Source organism: Cyberlindnera jadinii (genome assembly GCF_001661405.1).
Source record: "Cyberlindnera jadinii NRRL Y-1542 unplaced genomic scaffold CYBJAscaffold_14, whole genome shotgun sequence".
In the NCBI taxonomy this organism is placed as follows: domain Eukaryota; kingdom Fungi; phylum Ascomycota; class Saccharomycetes; order Phaffomycetales; family Wickerhamomycetaceae; genus Williopsis; species Williopsis jadinii.
This window is the reverse complement of record NW_017963665.1, coordinates 30,392-49,693: the sequence shown is the minus strand read 5'-3', so window position 1 is coordinate 49,693 and position 19,302 is coordinate 30,392. Positions and strand designations below refer to the sequence as shown.

Genomic DNA, 19,302 nt, shown 5'->3' with positions numbered 1-19,302 from the left:
GCACCCATATAAACCTCCACGTACACGTCACCTTCTTGAATTTCTAAACATTATACCCATAAAATTAATATGAAACCCTCAACATCGTCAATCAAACCAAAACAACACACTCATCATCCAGAACCCTCTCTAGCCTTAAAAACACAACCATCTTCACAATGAAACTATATGAATGAAGAAGGATAAGAAAACAAAACACAAACACTAACAAACAACAACAGGGAGTTCACGCCCAGACCGACGTAGAGCTTCCCAAAGATTTGGAGTCACCCCAGATGTTCCCCAAATAACCAGAGTTATTCTGTTCGAGTGAGTATTTGTTATTGTTAACATTCAAGTCAGCAGAACTTCCCTGTTGATTTGGAGATGTAACATTTAAGAATCCAGAACCATTCATCCCCAGAGAAGTAGTTGACTCAAGCGGATGGTCGAATGGTGCACTGAATTGAGGAGACCCAAATTGTGGGGATTCATTTGCAAAGCCTGTTGGGAAAGCTGGTGGTGAGGCTCTTAACGGACTCAGCATATCTCCTGTTGAAATGGCACTCTGGTTTTGGAAAGCACTGAATTTGTTCACCAGAGGATTGCCAGAGTAGAAGTTAGAAGCCTGCAAAGAATTACCATTGTAAGCTGAGCGATTGTCGTAGTACTGCTGTTGTTGCTGTGGTGCTTGCTGTTGTGGCATATATACCTGCTGCTGCTGTTGTTGTTGTTGAAGTTGATGGGTCTTCATCTGCTGGTTTGGTCCACCAGACAATAACCCATTGGAAGACTTGAGTCTATTGATGTTCTGTAAGCCCTGGTTTAGGAACTGTTGATGTTGTTGTTGTTTCAACTGCGCTGTCATGGCAAAGTTGGCAGGAGACTGGAACATGCCATTGTTGTTATTGACGTTGTTACTGCTGCTGCTGTTATTGTTGTTATTATTGCTGTGGTTGTACCCGTTACCACTGTTCTGTCTACCACCATTGTTGTGGTGGTGGTTATTACGACCTCTGTTCATATGGACATTTGGTGCATAGTGGTGATTGAAAGGTTGATGCTTTGTGAAGTTAGCAATCGCCTTATCAACCTCCCCGAACTGGTACAGAAAGGCGTCATCAACTGCACCCACCTTGGTGGTGGCATCGGCATCTTGAGCTGGGACAGTAAACGTCATGTTGTGGTAGGCAATGGTGTAGCGTCTATTGAGCTAAACAATTCAAAATGATCAACAAAGAGAAGAGCACAGGATAAAAAACAGAGACAAGAGCGAACGAAGAAAAAGACCTGGTCCTTTACAGGTGTACCATTCAAAGACGACCGAGTATGAATCAGTTGGACCGAGAGAAACAAAGCGTTACACCTCGAGCACGGGACAGAATTGCCTGAATATTGATTGACCAATAACGGTTCCCGGAAAAAGATCACAGAAGGAGCCCAGCCACGAAAGAATGGTCAGCTGTTGTAAGGCAATCTCGTGTAGAACTCAGAATCTAGCACACACACAAAGTGAACCTGTTAACTATTCAGAATGAAAAGTATCAGAGAAGGAAGAGAGAAAAGACAAAGAGAGCTTTGAGCAGCAGAGGAATGAAGAAAAAAAAGCCATCGCACGAGCGCGTGGGACTCTGAGAGAAATTTTTAACCGGGGAGGTGGTGTTTGGATGATTAGGTGTGCGGGTGATTAGGTGTGCGGGTGGCTAGGTGTACGGATGTCCATGTTGGTGATTTGTTCAGGTGAAGCTTCCACAGTAGGCATCGAACGTTATCATATCACTTTCCGCCTCAACGGAAAGCCTCTCTGTTGTTGAATTGATCGAGTAAGATGGCCAGCGAAGCGTCCACAGTATCCTTGAACGGTCTGGTCACGTTCTGTGTTAATAAACACGCCAGCCCAGTGGTGTTCCACTCGTTGTTGAAACAACTGGTGCATAAACAAGAGGTGAAAGTTGAAGAAGTTGTAGCACTGCTTGAATCGAAAGAAGAGATCGATCCGACGGTGGTCATGTTCATTGCTGGTGCGTGTCTCGGTGAGCAAGTCGGCAACTTCAAACTGGCCACGGTGCTCAGTAATTTGGAAAGTGCTCTTGGAGCCAACCAGGAGATCATATTGACAGCGTTGATAACACAGTTGAGACATACGCCCAAGATTCCCTTCAACTCTCAGGAGTTGTCTGATAGTGTGAACGCACTTGTTGACTACTTGAGGTACTTGCTGAACCACAAGTCTTCGAATGACCTGTTGATGGGCGCTGCTGGACGGTTCATCGTCCTGTTTGGAGGCTCAGTGCCTCACGATTTGACATTGGCTCCATTGTCAGAAGAGCAGAGCAACACGTTGAAGTCGTTCGTCATGGCAATCCAGGATAAGATCCCAGAGGTTACTGATGACCTTACTGAATTCACAGAAAAGTTCATGAGAAAGAACTCTGTCAATATCAGACAATCTGTATCGCTAACTTCTCCCCACTCATCAACTTCACACATTTCGTTCATGAAGACCAACAAATTACCAAAAGTGCTTTGGCTAAACTACGCATTGGAGCATTGGAAAACCCATCTACCAACGTTTCTAGTGTCGTTTGACCATTTTGTTAGGGTAAAGACCAATCAGAATGTGTTGAACGAGCTCCTGACAACGGCATTTGAAGGTTACGCTATAGAACAACAAGATAAGAAGGGATCTCAATACTTTGCCAAAAACTGGGAGCTATTCTTACTGAAAAGGGTTCCTGTATTGATCCGTGAATTGAAGTTGAAATCTACAGAATCGTCCCTGGTGAGTGCACTTAGTGTGATTTTAGCAAAGGCCTCACAAGCTATAAAGCTTCAAGCAAATGGAAATGCCTCAGGTGAAGATATGTTTGCCTCGTTCCCTTCAACAGTCACTGATGTTAGGCATGAATTCGTCAAGAGCTGTATTGCTTTACAGCTGCTTCCAAGGAGTGCCTTCAACACCATCTTGAAACAAGATGCTGCTGCTTACAGTGGCACCATTCCAACAACTGATGATATTTTGGACAGTATGGGCGAACCAGTCGATATAAAGGCCAAGTTCAACCATACTGTTGTCGAGGTGAATCCTGAATTCACCTCATTGGAAGACTCAGGTCTGCTAGAGTTCCTCCAGTCGGTTGAGGGAATGGAGGGAACCAAACAGATTCAGATTGCAGATCTGATATTGTCTTCTATCCAAGAGTTCATCAAAGCTGAGGACTCTGCACATTTGTACAGATTGTGTTTGGGTTTATCTCTGTCAGTCAATTCCCTTCACGCAATCGTGTTTCATCTGTCACCTTATGCTATTCTAAGACCTATCATGGCTTGTCTTGATAAATGGCAAATGAGCACGGAGGAGACAAACTTCCAAGAAAACCATTCAGAATTCGGTGGCATACTCTTATTCTTTATGCTCATTGTTCAAAAGTTCAGTGTGTCTGTTGTTGATCTGGTGTCACTGAAGACCAACGTCGAGTCGGAATCGTTCTGTATCAATTACCTCACGACTCTTGGATCATCAAGTAGACGAAACCCGTCGTTGGAGCTCAACCAACACAAGTCAGAGGTTATAACTGCATGGATCTCTGCTCTATTCGACTCTGGTGGTATATCGGACGACTTGATGCGTTTGTCAAACGTACAAGAGTGTTTTGAACTGTTCCCAATAATTTTCCAGCAAGCTCTAATTGCAGTGAAGCAAAACTTGACTGATGTTGAAACAGTAAAAGGAGGATTGGAGTACTTCCTTCAGCCCTCTCTCCTAGCTACAGTGGTCGGGATTGTTTCGTGGTGTGAGGACTATCTTTGGAGAGCTGAAGACGTTGACTTGATCGTCTCCTTGTTGAAAGTGCTTGTTTGTCCAACAGAACTCAGTGGTGAGTCCGTTCATATACACCGTATAATCCTGAGTATATTCGGCCCCAGACTACACAAGTGTCTCTCGACTATTGATTCTTCTCCAACTATCCCTTCCAAGATAGATCCTGTGTTCTTATCCAGTCTGCATACGTCAATCAAAGACTCTGATAGGCTGGAGTTCTTTGAGGTGGGCACCTCAAGAACTCTGGATGCTCTCTTCTCTGAATCACAGACCAACTCACATGCTTCCTTGATGCATGTATTTGGTACGAGATTCCATGCGCTATTATCATGGGGACAGTCACCTGTGCTGCCTCTCTACGACCACATGTTTCTACCGAATATGATTACATTCTTTGGCATCGGAACAGTGATAGATTACTTGCTTTCACAGGTACAGGCAGCACAGGTGTCTGCTTCTAAGAATTCAGACCTTGTGATTGAAGTGGCAGTTTTCATCCTCGTCGCCCCCTATGTTGGGTTCTCATCCCATGATAAAAATGTGGTTCTAGCTACCCTCAAGTCCCAATCTCTGGTGCCATACACCTATAAAACCACACCACAGTTGCATGAGCTGCTACAAGAACTTCTACGGAGAAAGGAGCATTACGAAGAGGGTACTCTACAATATGAAACTTTTGACTGTTTCTTAAAAAAGATTCTAGAAACAACAGAATCAATCCATCCTCTAGAATAGATTAGCTTAAATGTCGCAATGTGGCTGAACTAGAAGATTATCAACAAAAAGAGACGTTTTTTTTTCATTAAGTACTCAACTGATAGCTACTGTATTGAGCTTAGCAGCTTTAGCCTCAGCTTTTTGCTCTAACATTTTCTTACGCTTTGCTTTCTTTTCTTCTGCTTCCAGTTGCTTATTCTTGAGAGCATTGGCACCGCCCTCATCTTCATCCAACAACCACAATGCAACCTCCCTTGTTGGTTTCTGGAAGCTGGTTGTATCTTGTTCTGAACCAGATGTTCCCTTGCCTTCCATAACAACTTGCTGGACATGTTCTTTTTGTTTGGCACGATCTCTCATTCTTTCCTCGATCGTTCCACGGACAAGTAGTCTGTACACAGTGACTTGACGAGTCTGACCCAATCTATGAGCCCTATCCATAGCTTGTGAGTCAATTGTTGGATTCCAGTCAGAGTCATAGAAAATAACAGTATCTGCAGCTGTCAAATTAATACCCAACCCTCCTGCTCTTGTAGAAAGCAAAAAGACAAAAATTTCTGGTCGAGTTTGCCAATCATTAACCAAATCACGACGATCTTCAAGCTTGGAAGAACCGTCCAATCTAATAAACTTGAACTGTCTGTAGGTCAAATACTCCTCCATCAAATCCATCATCTTTGTCATTTGGAAATAGATCAATACTCTGTGATCTTCGGCCTTTAATTTTGGTAACATCTCGTCCAATTTCGCCAACTTAGCAGAATCCTTAATGAATCTATTCATAGAAGGCATCTTGATTGAAGAGTATCCAGCTTTATTGCTTAAAGCTTGAGGTAGCATTTCAGCTTTAGGGAACTCAGATACTGGTACACCATTCTCCATTAACTCATACTGTGTGTTTAGTGACAAAGGAGATAATGCTTGTCTAATCTTTGGATTGAATAACGATCTCTCTTTCTCATAAACAAATGCTCTATCATGACACACCACGTCAACAGGCGGTGCAGAAGCATGGTCCATTGAACCATGATTCTGGACATTCATATACGTATCATGATAAACAGTCTTCTGTACTTCCTTCAAGTGCGGTTCGATACTCTCCTGCTTGCTGGTCACCAACAAGAACTTCTTGTCATCGGCAGGTTGCAGTTCAGACTCACAATATGTACGTGCATCGATAGCCCTTTCGATAATATTCTTCTTCGAAACTCGGGCCACTTCGGTTGGCGTTGAATCAACAAACCTTAACCAAGAGAATGCATCATCACCTTCCAAATTGTCATTGATGTACTCTGGGTTCCATATATTAAAGAGGTGATTGAGGATGTTGTTCCTCGTATCAACAGCATTGTTTTCATTTGGAGAAAGCATGTCTCTGTAAAGAAGTTTTGGGATGTGATATGATATAGCGTTTTTGGTTGTGTATGCATACTCTAATCCATTCGTCTCTCTCAAGAACGAACCAGTCTCAGCGAACGAACCGAATGAAAAAGGGCTCTTGACGTCATCTCTTTCAAACAAATCAGGGTGGTTACAAACCTTTCTAAACTGCATAACCAAATTGATCAAACTTTGGTTTGAGTCGTCGCTTCCAGATGTCGCCTTTTCAAGTAAATCCATCAAGGAAATTTGTGATCTCAAAATCTTGTATAGCTTCTTTTGTCTGTTAGTCAAGTTGCAGTAAACATCAATCTCAATCTTGTCTCCCAATTCAGACTGCACGTTTTTCTTGATACGACGCAACATGAAGGGTTTCAAAAGTGCATGTAAACGACGTAGTTGTTGTTCGTTCAATTCGGTGTTGGACTGAGCATGACTCTCAATATCCTTGGAAAACCATTCACTAAATTCGTCGTGGTTATCAAATAAAGTGGGCATGATAAAATGCAACAATGCCCAAAGTTCCTGCATGGAGTTTTGGATTGGTGTACCAGTCAACAAAAGTCTGTTACGACATTGCAATCCGAGTAACGATTTCCATCTAGAAGATGATGAAGATTTGATGGCCTGTGCTTCATCCAGGATCATATATTGCCACTTAATTCTTTGAAAATATTGAATATCTGCAACAACCAATTGGTACGATGTGACAAGAACATGGAATGGAGAATCCTTTGTATATCTGACATTCTTTCTGTCCCAGAACTTTCTCAACACCTTACGATCTTTTGCATTACCCCAATATGGTAGAACCTTGAAATCTGGAACAAACTTGGCCACTTCTTGTTGCCAGTTATGTAAAGTAGAAGCTGGTGAGACAACAAGGAACGGGCCCCAAATATTATGAGTTTCAGCTAAATATGCCAATACTGAAATGGACTGAACAGTTTTACCTAAACCCATTTCATCAGCAAGGATACCGTTGATACCTTGATCGTACAAATTTGCAAGCCAGTTCAGACCCTTGACTTGGTATTCTTTCAAAGTACAACTGAGAAGTTTTGGTTGTTCAATTGTGATATCACCAAGCGAGGTTGGGTTCTGGAAGTTGAGATCATCATCATCGATATCAACTTGCTTCAATTCGGATGAAGAAGATTTGGCATCAAACTCTCTAGCTCTATTTTGTGCATCTAAGAGAGCACTCTGTGCATTAGCAGCAGCAGCTTTATGGATTTCATCTTCGTTATCAGAGTCGAAATCTAACTGGCTGAAATCAGTCTTGGTGGCGTTTTCCGGAGGTGCAATGTCAGTGTGACCATTTTCGCCCAGAATACCAGTGGCATTTCCTTCAATTTCATCAGTTTTGATCTTTCTACCGATGAAATGCGAGTACAACTCCGTTTGGGTAATCAAAAAGTTCAACTTTCTAGCTTGTCTTCTAGCTTCTCTCTCCTCTTCTTCACGCTTAGCCTGGTCCAAGGCCTCCTTCTCGGCCTTCTTACGCAAATCACGTTCCTCCCTTTCGTTACGCTTCCAGAAGCTAAACATTTCTCTCATACCACGTCTAGCCTTCGCCTGCATGTCCTTTTGGGATTTGTTGGTACGAATTTGCCATTTTTTACTCTCCCTCACACACAGAACAGATGTCTTTCTCAAGTTTGTAAGCTTAGTCTGTGTGGCTTGTTGTATCATTCTGTGAATCTTTGGTGCATCTTTTCTCGACAAATCCTTCCATATAGTGAAATAGACATTATCATATTGTCTCTTGACAGCCTTTAGATCCTTTGCGCTCATGGACGAGCTCTTCTTCACAGCAGGTGTGTCTTCTGGTGCAACTTCTTCCTTCCGTTCTTTCTTTAGCGGAGCACTATGAAGCGCCGCCTCGATTTTAGAAGATGCGTTGGTCTTTGCCTGTCTTTGGAAACGGGTCTTTGTTACCCTTGTTCCTTCCTTTGCAGCAGAGTCTCCGTTACGTGCTGATGCCTTTGGTGGTTTACTGACGATTTCAACGTACCCATTCTTCTTCTTACTCTGAGGCTTTGTGCGGTGGTCAGTGGAGTCCTCCAGTTTACGCTTCTTCGACTCAACCTGTTTTTTCAGTGCAGCTTTCTTCTTCTTGGATTCCTTTTTGATCAGCTCCACGGTGGAGAGTTGTTTCAAGAGCTTCTTCACCTCGAGGTTGTCCGCTGATGCCTTGTTGAGAAATTCAAACTCTTCAGCGTTCAGATAGTCCCAGTTATCAGCCTTCATCAACAACAGGTCCAGAGTGGTGATATGCGCGAGTTGGGACTTGAGCCTGTACAGGTAGCTCTCCTTCTGATCCTTGTACTTCAGGTCGTTAGCTTCAGCTAGCCGTTCCAGGAAGTCCTCTGGGAGCGTTGTAGATTCGCTGAGAGAGTTCGCAGTCGGATCATCAACGAGATCTTCAGGTCGGGTCAGAAACAGCGTCTGTTGAGCGCTCGAATGCTGATGTTGGTGCTTCGTCTCGTGCTGTCCGCCTGACGACTCCACCGTTGTCACTGGCGCCGCCTGTGCTTCCTTGCCATTGGCAACTGGGCTCGAAGCACCCGGCACATCATCAGTCAGCGGCTTCTGTGGAGACGACAAGATCGATGAGATGGCCATCCTCTGTGCAACGTTCTCGTTAGTATACACGCCTATCCACTGTACACAGGCACACCCTCCTCGCAAGCGCCGTGGCGCCGTGGTACTGGCCTCCATCCTCGCCAACCCCTTCACCTGAATGCTGGGTCGACACACCACAGTCCACAGACCACAGACCACAGACACACGGCCGCTACTGCGCTTCGTCAAACTCACCTGGTTATCGCTAGACTTCACACCCGCCATTGTTGATTTCAACCCAGGGTGCTTTGCTTGTAAGCTGTTGATACTGAATAAACCCCTTGGTTTGGTTAAGAAGGGGCAAAATTTTTTGGCCTTTGGGCTTTTATCAGCGGGACCGGCAGGTGTTTGGGAACACGGCCATGTTTTCGATAATTGGGCGTTCGTGCAAAACCCTCTCACAAGTTTTTTGCTCTTCTTGGTGCGCTCGCTGGTGCTAGAGGAAAAACACTGGAGGAGGGCTCGGAGACGACGTTTACAAGCGATTGCGGCGCTGCGGACGGGAGACAGCGGGCTGGTGAGGGTGTGCTGATGAGGGTGTGCTGGTGGAGGAGGTGCTGGCGGTGGTTAGAGAGAGCACTACGGGCTACAGCGTTGTTGTTGCGGGAGGTGGTGTTGTGGTGGTGTTGTGCTGTGTGTTCTGGCGGGTTGAGCTAATGTTGGAGGCAGGAGGGTAATCTTCACCATTTTTGGCTACTGGGGGAGAGGGAGAAACACCGTTGTGGTGGGCCAGCGTGTGCACGGGGGTGCCATGTTAAGTCGGTCTGGGAGGCTCTGCCTGGGAGGCTCTGTCTGGGAGGCTCTGCCTGGGTTGTCCTCCCTTTCCCGCTGCGGGCCTGTGCCACCGTCCTGGAGGGCGTGGGCTGTTCCGTCCGCACTGTCGAAACCCCCCTTCGCCCTCCTCGCCGTAGCGCGTCTGGAGTTGTAGTGCGGTTTAGCGTGTAGATTATACGAAGAAAAAATGGTGATAACACAGTGGCAGACTAATACAGGCAAGAGAGCGATGAGGATGAAGAGATCTTCATCCTCGTAGCTGCCAACGTTGCTGCCGTTGCTGTCCCCCCTGTGGGTGGCGAGGCCTCTCTGGAGCCCCCTGTCCTCCGCTGCCTAAGTGAGTTGACCAATAAGAACGGCGTGGAACCGTCAAAATGGATAGCTGTGCTGTTGTGTGCTTCCAACGGGGAAGACGTGCTTGGAAATTTTACTCCATTGCGTGGGAAAAAGACGGCGGAGGGGACCTACACAGCTCCAGCAGAGAGCAGTGGGGGCTCTCGGGCGTGCAAACTTGGACATATCGATTGAAAACAACAGCGGACAATGAGCATGTACATCGTATCACCACCACACACCATCCCCTTCGCTCCGCCATTCGCACTACGACGCTCGTCCTCCCTCATCATCGCACGCGAATTCCATCGGGGAGCAGTGTGGCCCCTGCTCAATCCGGTAGGCGCCACAGAGACGCGGTTTAAACTTTTTTCGATTTCGAGCGTCGTCTTTATGTTACGGACACGCACAGTACACAAACGCGTCGTGGTTCTCTTTAGCGGAAACCCTATGTTAAACAACAACAACAACAACAACAACAACAACTCAGGGAGATAAAGCGTTGCTCTGTTGGCGGTATCGTGTGAAAGGAGCACTGCAGTGAGACGAGAGCACCATCATGTTCAGAAGCACCAAGAGAAGAACAGCCGGTCGTAAGAACTTTGAAAGTTCTATCATTTCGTCATCCACTCCGAACGCCTACCTCGCCAATGTTTACAACAACTCGAAGCTCACGTTCTATACGCTTCCTCCAGTTGGCGAGATTACGCTGGATGAGTTTGAGACCTGGGCCATTGACCGTATCAAGATCTTGAATGAGATCGAGTCGTGTGCCGCTAGAAATAAGAGCTATAAGGAGATTGAATCGATTGTCGCTCCAATGATTCAACAAACGCTTCCTTTGAACTCCACCAATGTCGAAAAGCTGAATAGGGAGAGACAGAAGGATTACTACTCTCACTTCATTCTTAGGTTATGCTTCTCGAGATCGCAGGAGTTAAGGACAAAGTTCTTGAAGAATGAAACGACGCTCTTCAAGATTCGTTACAACCAGTTGACAAACGCTGAGCAGCAACAGTTTGTCAAGAGTTTGAACCTGCCATGGGACTTCATCTCGCTTGAGGAGAAGGAGCAACTGTCTACAAAGTTGTTCAACTCCATCTCTGCATCCTTGGGTTACGTCCTCCAACTGGATGACGTTCAAAAGAGGAAATATTTTGAACAAGAAGAATTCATCAAGATCCCGTTTGAGTACGTGACTGATCTCCTACCACAACGTTCCATCTTCTTACAAAGGGGAACTGCCTATGTACCAAAGTTTCAGCAATTACAATTATTGGTGAATGAATTCTCTGCGAAGTTGGAGGCCGCATTGATCTCAACATCCCATGCATTCCCATCGTTGGATGAAGATGACCGGATCTTGCCAATCTTGACCCACCTCTCATCGGGTTATTCCTTGAACTATTCACAAGATTCTTATGGTGCCAACGAAAACTCTAGCGACATCAATGCCATCACAGTCGGGTCAAAGGAGATTGTCGATCAATTCCCACTGTGTGGCCAACATGCAATGTATGGGCTAAGAACTTTACACCACTTGAAGTACACAGCACGTCAACAGTTTACCCTCTTCCTCAAGGGAATCGGTCTATCGTTGGAAGATGCCTTGACATTCTGGTCGGGTGAATTCAAATCTGTCTCCATTGACAAGTTCAACAAGGAGTACAAGTATAACATTCGTCATTCTTATGGTCTGGAAGGTGGTCGTATCAACTATAAACCATGGGACTGTCGCACGATCCTTTCGAAACCAAGACCACAGAAGGGGGAATACCATGGATGTCCATATAGAGATCTGTCATCCGATTCGTTGGCCAGAAAGCTGAGAGAGATGGGTCTTGAAGAGAAGGACGTTCAACAAATTTTGGAGATCTCCGATAAAGGTGATTACACCAACGCTTGTTCCAGAGTTCTGGAGGTGAAGACTAATGGCCACGTTCAAGAACAGGTGACACATCCTAATCTGTACTTTGACAGAATGAGACAGTACACCAAATCCCAACAGACTGAAGCATAGGTCACCATCTTCCTTGCCTAGCACACATTGTATAATATACACACAAGATTCTTTTATTTCGTACTTTTGATATATACAAGATCTCTATACCCCTGAGACGCTTCCCTACTTCTTCACTTCAGAATCCTGTTGAAGTCCTCCGTTCTCAAAAGGCGCCTCTTCTCTGGCTTCCTCCAACATTGGTAAGATGCCCTGTTTCGCTAACGCAAGCTATTCAGTGGGTTAGTCAAGAACACACACACAATCTGCTGAAACCATCCAATACTCACATCAACACACGCCTTGTAATCGTGCCATAAGTCTTCACACTCGTTGTGTAAGCTCTTCCCTTTCAAGAACTCTGTTTAGCTGTTAGATCAACATCCGGGAAGCAAGATTAAGATGAAGCACACTACTCACTCTCGGTGTACCAGTTGTTGAAACAGTCATCGTATTCTTTCTTAGCGTTGGTACACTCTGGGGCAAAACTGGACGACATCACGTTACCCATATTCTCGAACAATATCAACACCAGTCACAGTTATCCTGGAACCCTTCAAGACGGCAAACTACTAACAGTACCGGTTCTATTTGCTTTTCCCGGCTTTGTTGGTGGATAATTTTCTCCAGCGGCTGAATTGAGATTTTATGGTAGGCGCACGTGCCAGTGCTCTCGATGAGATGAGATGAGATGAGATGAAGTACTACAAGTAGAAGGCCATTTGCTATGATATCCGAGGTGCTGGACTGTCAATTGTCGTCATCACTCCAGTCGAGATTCTTAGCTCTATCCTTGGGTGCTTTGTCGAGGTACTCATCGAAATCCTCCAGTTTATCCTGCGTTGACGTTGGTTCCGGAAGGATATGGCTAGGTGCATCGTGGAAGGACTGGTCGTGTGTTGAGTCGTTTATCCCACTGACGTTGTTCAATATGTCTTTCACAATGCTCTGTGCAGCTTCTCTTGCTGTGGTATGTTTCAAGGCTTGTGGGTTCCCGGCGGTGGCAAAGTTGAGAGTGACAGGAGGCGAAATGTTTGGTGCATCTTCAGAGTCGTCTAGAGTTGGTGCTGTTGTTCCTCTCTGTATAGATGTTTCGAAGTTTTGTGAGTATGTATTGGCAGCCTGTGCAACTTGTCCTGGAGTTCTCAGCAAGTTACCCCCGCCACCGTACCTTGGAGTAAGTGGGAATCTCTGTGTAGTCTCGTCATTTCCCATAGGGAGCGACTGACGAGTCTTTCGCACTGGAGATTCGTATTTCTTAGCAGGGCTAAACTGTACCTCTGATCGAAGTTGAGGTGTCTCGATATCAAATGGCGAGGAGTCAAACTTTTGTGCAATTATAGATTTCCTCTTCTTTGATGCCGGCTTCTTTGGTGTCATCGAAGATACAATTGGCTCGTTTACACCGGTGGTTTTCCGTGGGGAGACTTCAACCTTGTAAACACTATCACCGTTCTGATGCATAATGTAGTTGCGAGACTCTTTGTCTCTTAGACTTGGCGTCGTTTCGTTCAAATCTGAACCGTTATTTGTGTTTGATATGTTTGCAGTTGGTACAGGGGGCAAAATGCTGTCGGTGGTATCAAAGCCAACATTGTTGTTCCGCGTCTCCTGGGGCATGATTGGATTCTCAGCAATCTTCTCTGGCGTTGACATGTCTGTGGATACAGACCGGTTAAGGTTATCAGTGTATCTCTTTTGAAATTGTTCTTGTGTGTGGTTCGTAGACTCCAATATGATATCATGGTTTGTGCCTAAGGTGTCCACCTTCACCGGGCTCATTTGCTCGTTCGAATCCTTCATTGAAATGTCGCCAGAGTCGTCGCTGATGTCCCTTCTCTGAGAAACCTCCTGGGCTGCTTCCTCGTAGCCTCGAAGCTCAACATTGGCACTTGTCTCCAGCATCGTCTTCCAGAAGTTCACGCCATTCCACACTTTTCTCGAATTCGAGTGATATTTCTTTACTATGGGGATAAGTTTATCGTTGATGATCTTATGAGACTGCGCAAACGACTTGTCAATGTCTTGTAACGTCAACGTGATCTCTTGTTCTAGCCTCTCCAGTTCAACGGCCTGGGCAGATGTTTCACTCAACGAGGAGTTATTGATGGCACTTTGGAAAACAGATTTCCTTCTGCTGTTACCTGAGAGTGAGTACTTTGGAGGCATCGTTTTATCAGATATGACACGCGAGTTTGGTGGGCTGGGACGCGTTTGTTCTGGCCTTTGTTGATCTTCCTTATGGACGTGTGTGTTTTTTTGTTGTCCGGAATTTCAATAACAACAGTTTCTGTTACCACAGTAACGGAAGCTGTGTACCTTTTCCGAAAACCGGGACCAGGCACCACGTGATGTGTCCCTCGGATATGGCAAAAAATGTCGCTTTTTTCGCGTTCATGACTGCCCCTTGCTTTTGTTGCTTTTTTTCGCTTTATTCGCTTTTCCCGTCGCGGCCAACCTTCTCCGTTGGTCGTGGTCAGCGCAGCTGCCGGACGGATCACTTCGATCAACCGGTCGTGCTCTAATCCATCGAAGCTTGTCCAGATCAACCCCGATCCATCATACGCAATTGATACATAGACGCTGGTTCCGACTCGCTTCCTTCCAGCTTGACGCCTATTAATAGACAATCCAGCGATGAGGTGAAACACGGCTGCCGAAGGCCGTTTTATATGTATACATTTCTCCCTTCTCAGTAGCAGGTCCCCCCCCTAACACCGTCTGCGGCCACGGGGCGACAAACTCTAATAAGCTTTAACCGTTTGACGCGACGTTGCGATGAGCTGCGAAAATTTCGTTGTGCTTTCTGTCCGGTCCACTTCCAACGGGGTGCCAGAGAGATCATTCTATATATGGCTGTGCAGTTGCTATTTCTCGGTGTATGGTGCTGAAAGGTTGAAACATCGTTCTCTGCTCCATTCCCACCTCTAACAGCCCAGGTGTCTGTACACTTTGACTATTCGTTGTGTTCAAGTTAAGCCGGAGAAGCTGTTGACACATCTTGCCGAGAAGGCCGAGCCTCAGATCACCACTCTATCTGGGATTTGCTTGGTTCCACATCTAAACTCCTACAGTGATCGCGGTGATCACACTGCTCTGATCACACTTCTCACGGTGATCACACTGCTCACGGTGATCACAGCCCACAACTCACAGCCTTCATCATACTGCGCCCTTCAACGAGATTGCATAATAAATATAGATCATACAACTGGGTTGCATAGCAAAAGCCTTGTCGCTTCCACCTGGACTCTCATCTGGAAATACTTATATCGCACGAGACCAGACAAGTCCTGGTCTACACTTCAGAACCGTGTGCCATCATAGCCATTTAAACCAGTCCAATGTTCAACAACCTGAGCTCTGTGAAGAACTGGTACTTCCTGATTCCTCTGGGAGGAATGGTGATATGGAATGGTATGCTTATAGCCATGCTTATATGCTGGGCAGGCCAAGGCCATCCAATGTATGCATTCATTGGAAGGTACCAAGATCCTGTTTACATCTCACATATCGGGGCTACAAACCTACAGCCCCTGTTCATCAGCTGTTCAGGTGCACAGGGGATCTTTTACTGTATCACGTTGGTCTTCGAGTATAGACTACGCAAGTCTGGCAAGTTGCAATATTGGTTCAAGAAAGATGAGCGCAACTTGATCTTTGCCGCGTGTGTCCTAGCCATCATCGGACAACTGGGGATTCTGTTTTGCTCAATCTTCAACACGAATGACTTCCATACTGTGCACGCCTCCATGCTTGTGATATTTATCGTGTTTCTCTTCCTATCGCTCGTGTGCCTAATGACTGAACACCTTCTCATGGCCAGGCACTACAAGCAAATCCACGTTCACCATAAGACCTGGAATAAGTTCCTGATCTACACGGTCTTGACCGTGATCTGGACAATTGCAGCTATAGTCATGGCCATCTGTTTTGCTGCAGTCGATGACTACAGCGTGTCTGGTCGTTTCGAATGGTCGCTGGCATTCTGGTACACATTCATCTGGATCATATTTGCGTGGGACTTCTACCCTGCGGCAAAGAAGACCCGTAAAAACCTTCCATACATCCATGACTGGACGAATAAGGGCTTTTACCTATACGAAGAGCACTATGGGGCCGATGCAAACGCTGAGAAGCCACCGGCAGTGCTCTCAGATAATGACCAGAACATCGAGACACTGGTCAATTCCAACGATGAGAGTTCACAGCACGAGAGAACGTTCACAGACGAAGAACTTGCCCAGTATCCACAGAGGCACAATGGACAAGATACGTATCCAATTCCAGATGGCCAAACAGTGAGAATGTACCCTAGAATAGACGCATAGACTACTATTTCTGCCTTTACATGTTATCAAAATCATAGAATATTCGTAGACGCATAAGATTAGATATAAAAGATCATGTAGGGAGCCCATATTCATCAGCATGTGTCCAGAAGTCGTCCACTGGAACGTTCCAGAGATAATTGCCTTTGTTCACAGGTTCATGGACCACAGCTGGCCCGGCTCTTGAAGGGTCCGCTTGCTTCTCAAACAAAGAAGTTGTAATTGGTACACCGCTTTCTCCTGACCACGCACTGATGTTGTTAATCATGGTGTTTGCACCACCGTTAAACGGCGTATACTCTGCTGGCAATGATGCTGGATAACCTTGGGGCGTAGAAGTTGATGAGACAGACGATGCTGAAGTGGAGTGAGCTGCCGTGGCAGTTGGGTACGCAAGCGTGACATCTGGGAATGCAGAAGTTGGTGAAGAGTCAGGCAGGTTTCTCTTCAACACGTTGAGGTCGGATTCCATCTGCTGTGGTGATTCAACAATCAAAAGATGTGAAAGCGACTTTGGCACCACGCTCTTCTGCAATTGACCTTGCTTACGTCTCCGCTCAGCCTGTTCAAAGCGTTCTTCATCGGTATGCTGTGTAGATTCAACACCAAAGCCACTAGAAATCGGTTGGAAGCGACGAACAATTGCTGGTGGCATGCCAGGCTGGTTGTTGTAGATGATTTCTGAAGAGTCTGGACCACAACGTTTGATGAGATTACCAATTGTAGCACCCATCAATTGATCAAACGTGTCTCTGAATGTCAGAGCAAATTTTGACCGTTCAGCCATCACATACAGACATATTGAGCATGCTCTAAGATCGTTCAGCCCGGAGAAGAGAGACTCTGAAACAGCAGGTCTCGTATGCTTCGATACATCACCAAGGGCCCGTCTGTTCATGTCGTCCTTGTTTCTCGCAAGCCATAGGCAGTAGATTAAGGTGACACCGGCAACAAACACCGTGTGAATAGCTGTTGTGGAGTGACCAAAGACTGTCTTCTGATGGAAAACTTTGAAGAGTTGGCAAATCTGACCAGCAGCTGCCTGGCACTCTCTGAAGAGCTTGTCCATCGGGTCCATGAGCTCCAGGAATGGTTGTATCAACAGTCTTACTGAACGATAGTAGTACAGTCTCAGGGTCTCATTATGGATACCACTTCCAAACCCAGAACAGAGTCCTCTCCATACCTCCAATTCTTGAAAGTAACGTTCAACAAGAGGCAGCTGTTGAGGCTTGACGTTCTGTGGATCAATACAGGCAAGAATGTTCAGCTCCTCGACGAATCTCGATTCAATACGACGTAGAGCAATGGACTGGTTGATGAAGATGACACTAGGGCTAGACGAGTGCACCACCTTGCTTGGTTCTGTAACAAACAATGGAATATCAATGTCCACTATTCTCTCAGAGATAGTGTACGGCTTTCCAACGGCGATGGAGATCATTCTCTCCAAAAGGTACACACACCACCATGTTCTCATCTTTTTCATCTTCTCACGAGGTGGAAGCCCAATGTATGTCACAGACTTGTTCAGCTTCAAGCTCACACAGATCGCCATGGAGTCCTTGATAATGTCATAAAGGCACGACGAATCCCTGTCCGTTCTGATGAGGTAGAGAACTATGAGCGTTAAGATCTCAACCTCGTGTAGCTTGGACATTGTTCTGCATTTTGCCAGATGACGCATAGAAGTTGAGAAGTAACGCTCTGGTGGAGGACCGGTATACTTTCCCGTTGACATATGAAGACAAGAGGAAATGGCAAATATCAGCCACATTCTTGAGCAGCAGTAGTAGAAGAAGTCATTGTTGTTCATGTATCCTGTCAGGTTGTTTGTCACATAGGCGTTGTGGAACTCAAAGATCTCATCCTCGTCTAGCAACGGATACTTGAACTGCAATCTTGAGAAATGGATGTCCAAAAACGCTCTGGATACTTTCTCATCGAACTCAAACACCGGGTCGAAGGCGAGGAATTCTCTCAAATTATACTTGTCCAACAGAGAATTGGAGACGTCAATCGAGTCAATCGAAAAGTATGGGTTCTTTCCCCCCATTGAGTCGACATATGGAAGTTGTCTGTTGGTGGGGATAGGTATGATCTTGTTCATCTGCGGGAGGTTTTGCTGGCGAGCCATGAGCCGTTGAGCCTGTTCGAACTGCTCTATCTGTGAGTCTTCGGCCAAGAATGGGCTCAGTTTCTTATACTTGAAGCTTCTCTTCGTGTTACCTCCTTCAGGGTCAATGACGATGTTGTTTGCATCGAGAAGTTTCTCCAAGAACTTGACTTTCTTCTCGAGCATCGTGGTGTATTCATCCTTCTCTGGCGCCTTTACAGCGTACTTCGCAGGCTGGACACATTCAACACCTGCTTTGATACACGTAGTACACGATGGCAGCCTGTGGTCACACTTCTGCTTACGCTTCTGACACAGCAGACAGCTCGTTGACCGGCCCTTCTTATCGTGTGGGTTGCGGAACTTCGCTGGAGGTGCGCTCGAGTTGGGCGAAGACGTGCCAGAAGGGCTCACTTGGTATAACGCTGACATCTCGTGGTTGTAATGTTCTAAAGCAGTGTGGAACGACGGCGAGTCACAACAGCGATAACGTGATATTGCCGGAGTCGAGGTGCTTTATATTGCTTCGAAGATGGAGGGGTATTCACAGCAGCTCAACAAAAAAACAATCGACGTGTGATGGCAGGACAACCGGATGAGTAGAAAGTGCACACCTCTTATAACAAATTTGATCTTTAAAACTGCTTCTTACAACTTTTTTCTCTCTCTCCCGGTGTGTGATTCCTCTCTCACGACACATTACTGGCTATGCATTGTGCGCATCTGGTGCGTTTCATGCGCCTCCAGGACCTTAAAAAGAAACGAAAATTTTCTTCCTAATGACCGTCGGAGTTTGGCTCCAACAATCAAACCGGCTACCACAGGGTGCTGCTTCCATGGAGAACGAGGCTAAAAAGCTCGGAGTCACGAGTAGCCAATGCCTGTGTTAGCCATACAGAATGGTGGTTTAACGGTTTTGGCAGGGTTGGTCGTGGAGAAGAGGCGCCGAAACTGGAGAGGTGGTCATAGGTGTTAAGAACAAGTCTGTGTGATCTTAACAGCGAGGACTATTCCCAGGTGGCCGCTGTTAAGGCCCACCGGCGGAGAAACCCCGCCTATTGTGAGTTTGGTTTCAGCACGCTTGGGCTTCGGTTTTAAGTGCAAGCTTGTTTCTCCCTTGCGACGCTTCAAATATTGAACTCGTTCCATGCGGTTTTAGGACTCAGGAGAAGAGGCTCATCTGGATGCATGAGCGTTGGAGGTGAGCATCTGAGGCCGGGAG

At 46.0% G+C, this 19,302-nt stretch overlaps 7 protein-coding genes across 7 annotated transcripts; 2 read left to right on the top strand and 5 right to left on the bottom strand.

Moving 5' to 3' along the window:
• On the bottom strand, positions 1 to 1,560 carry CYBJADRAFT_169082 (uncharacterized protein). The gene has a single exon (XM_020215631.1). The coding sequence runs from the start codon at positions 1,157 to 1,159 to the stop codon at positions 227 to 229; it is 933 nt and encodes a 310-aa protein (XP_020068758.1). The 5' UTR covers positions 1,160 to 1,560; the 3' UTR covers positions 1 to 226.
• Positions 1,561 to 1,742: 182 nt separating this feature from the next.
• NUT1 (Nut1p) lies at positions 1,743 to 4,597 on the top strand. Its single transcript, XM_020217209.1, has one exon. The coding sequence runs from the start codon at positions 1,808 to 1,810 to the stop codon at positions 4,535 to 4,537; it is 2,730 nt and encodes a 909-aa protein (XP_020068757.1). The 5' UTR covers positions 1,743 to 1,807; the 3' UTR covers positions 4,538 to 4,597.
• Positions 4,598 to 4,675: 78 nt separating this feature from the next.
• On the bottom strand, positions 4,676 to 7,735 carry INO80 (chromatin-remodeling ATPase INO80; the record flags this gene model as incomplete). The annotated part of the gene is made up of 1 exon (XM_020212266.1): positions 4,676 to 7,735. A coding segment is annotated over one exon (3,060 nt), but the record flags the coding sequence as incomplete, so codon positions are not given.
• A 2,458-nt stretch (positions 7,736 to 10,193) lies between these two features.
• PRI2 (DNA primase subunit PRI2) lies at positions 10,194 to 11,654 on the top strand (the record flags this gene model as incomplete). The annotated part of the gene is made up of 1 exon (XM_020212949.1): positions 10,194 to 11,654. The coding sequence occupies one exon, from the start codon at positions 10,194 to 10,196 to the stop codon at positions 11,652 to 11,654; it is 1,461 nt and encodes a 486-aa protein (XP_020068755.1).
• A 15-nt stretch (positions 11,655 to 11,669) lies between these two features.
• On the bottom strand, positions 11,670 to 12,417 carry MDM35 (Mdm35p). Its single transcript, XM_020215630.1, has 3 exons — positions 12,054 to 12,417; positions 11,924 to 11,994; positions 11,670 to 11,864 (listed from the first exon to the last, which is right to left on the bottom strand). Exons 1-3 carry the CDS (start codon positions 12,142 to 12,144, stop codon positions 11,760 to 11,762), a joined length of 267 nt encoding a protein of 88 aa, XP_020068754.1. The 5' UTR covers positions 12,145 to 12,417; the 3' UTR covers positions 11,670 to 11,759.
• On the bottom strand, positions 12,253 to 14,238 carry ASK1 (Ask1p). The gene has a single exon (XM_020215629.1). It carries the CDS (start codon positions 13,800 to 13,802, stop codon positions 12,384 to 12,386), a length of 1,419 nt encoding a protein of 472 aa, XP_020068753.1. The 5' UTR covers positions 13,803 to 14,238; the 3' UTR covers positions 12,253 to 12,383.
• A 14-nt stretch (positions 14,239 to 14,252) lies between these two features.
• On the bottom strand, positions 14,253 to 18,760 carry CYBJADRAFT_194999 (uncharacterized protein; the record flags this gene model as incomplete). Its single annotated transcript, XM_020217539.1, has 4 exons — positions 18,172 to 18,760; positions 16,174 to 18,042; positions 14,453 to 14,560; positions 14,253 to 14,385 (listed from the first exon to the last, which is right to left on the bottom strand). The coding sequence occupies exons 1-4, from the start codon at positions 18,510 to 18,512 to the stop codon at positions 14,253 to 14,255; spliced, it is 2,451 nt and encodes an 816-aa protein (XP_020068752.1). The 5' UTR covers positions 18,513 to 18,760.
• Positions 18,761 to 19,302: the final 542 nt, after the last annotated feature.

Coding starts and splice junctions, on each gene's coding strand:
- CYBJADRAFT_169082 (XM_020215631.1), bottom strand. CDS start 1,159: ATGACGTTTACTGTCCCAGCTCAAGATGCCGATGCCACCACCAAGGTG.
- NUT1 (XM_020217209.1), top strand. CDS start 1,808: ATGGCCAGCGAAGCGTCCACAGTATCCTTGAACGGTCTGGTCACGTTC.
- MDM35 (XM_020215630.1), bottom strand. CDS start 12,144: ATGGGTAACGTGATGTCGTCCAGTTTTGCCCCAGAGTGTACCAACGCT. Junction 11,995..12,053: donor CAACAACTGGTACACCGAGA/GTGAGTAGTGTG, acceptor ACAGCTAAACAG/AGTTCTTGAAAGGGAAGAGC. Junction 11,865..11,923: donor ATTACAAGGCGTGTGTTGAT/GTGAGTATTGGA, acceptor CCCACTGAATAG/CTTGCGTTAGCGAAACAGGG.
- ASK1 (XM_020215629.1), bottom strand. CDS start 13,802: ATGCCTCCAAAGTACTCACTCTCAGGTAACAGCAGAAGGAAATCTGTT.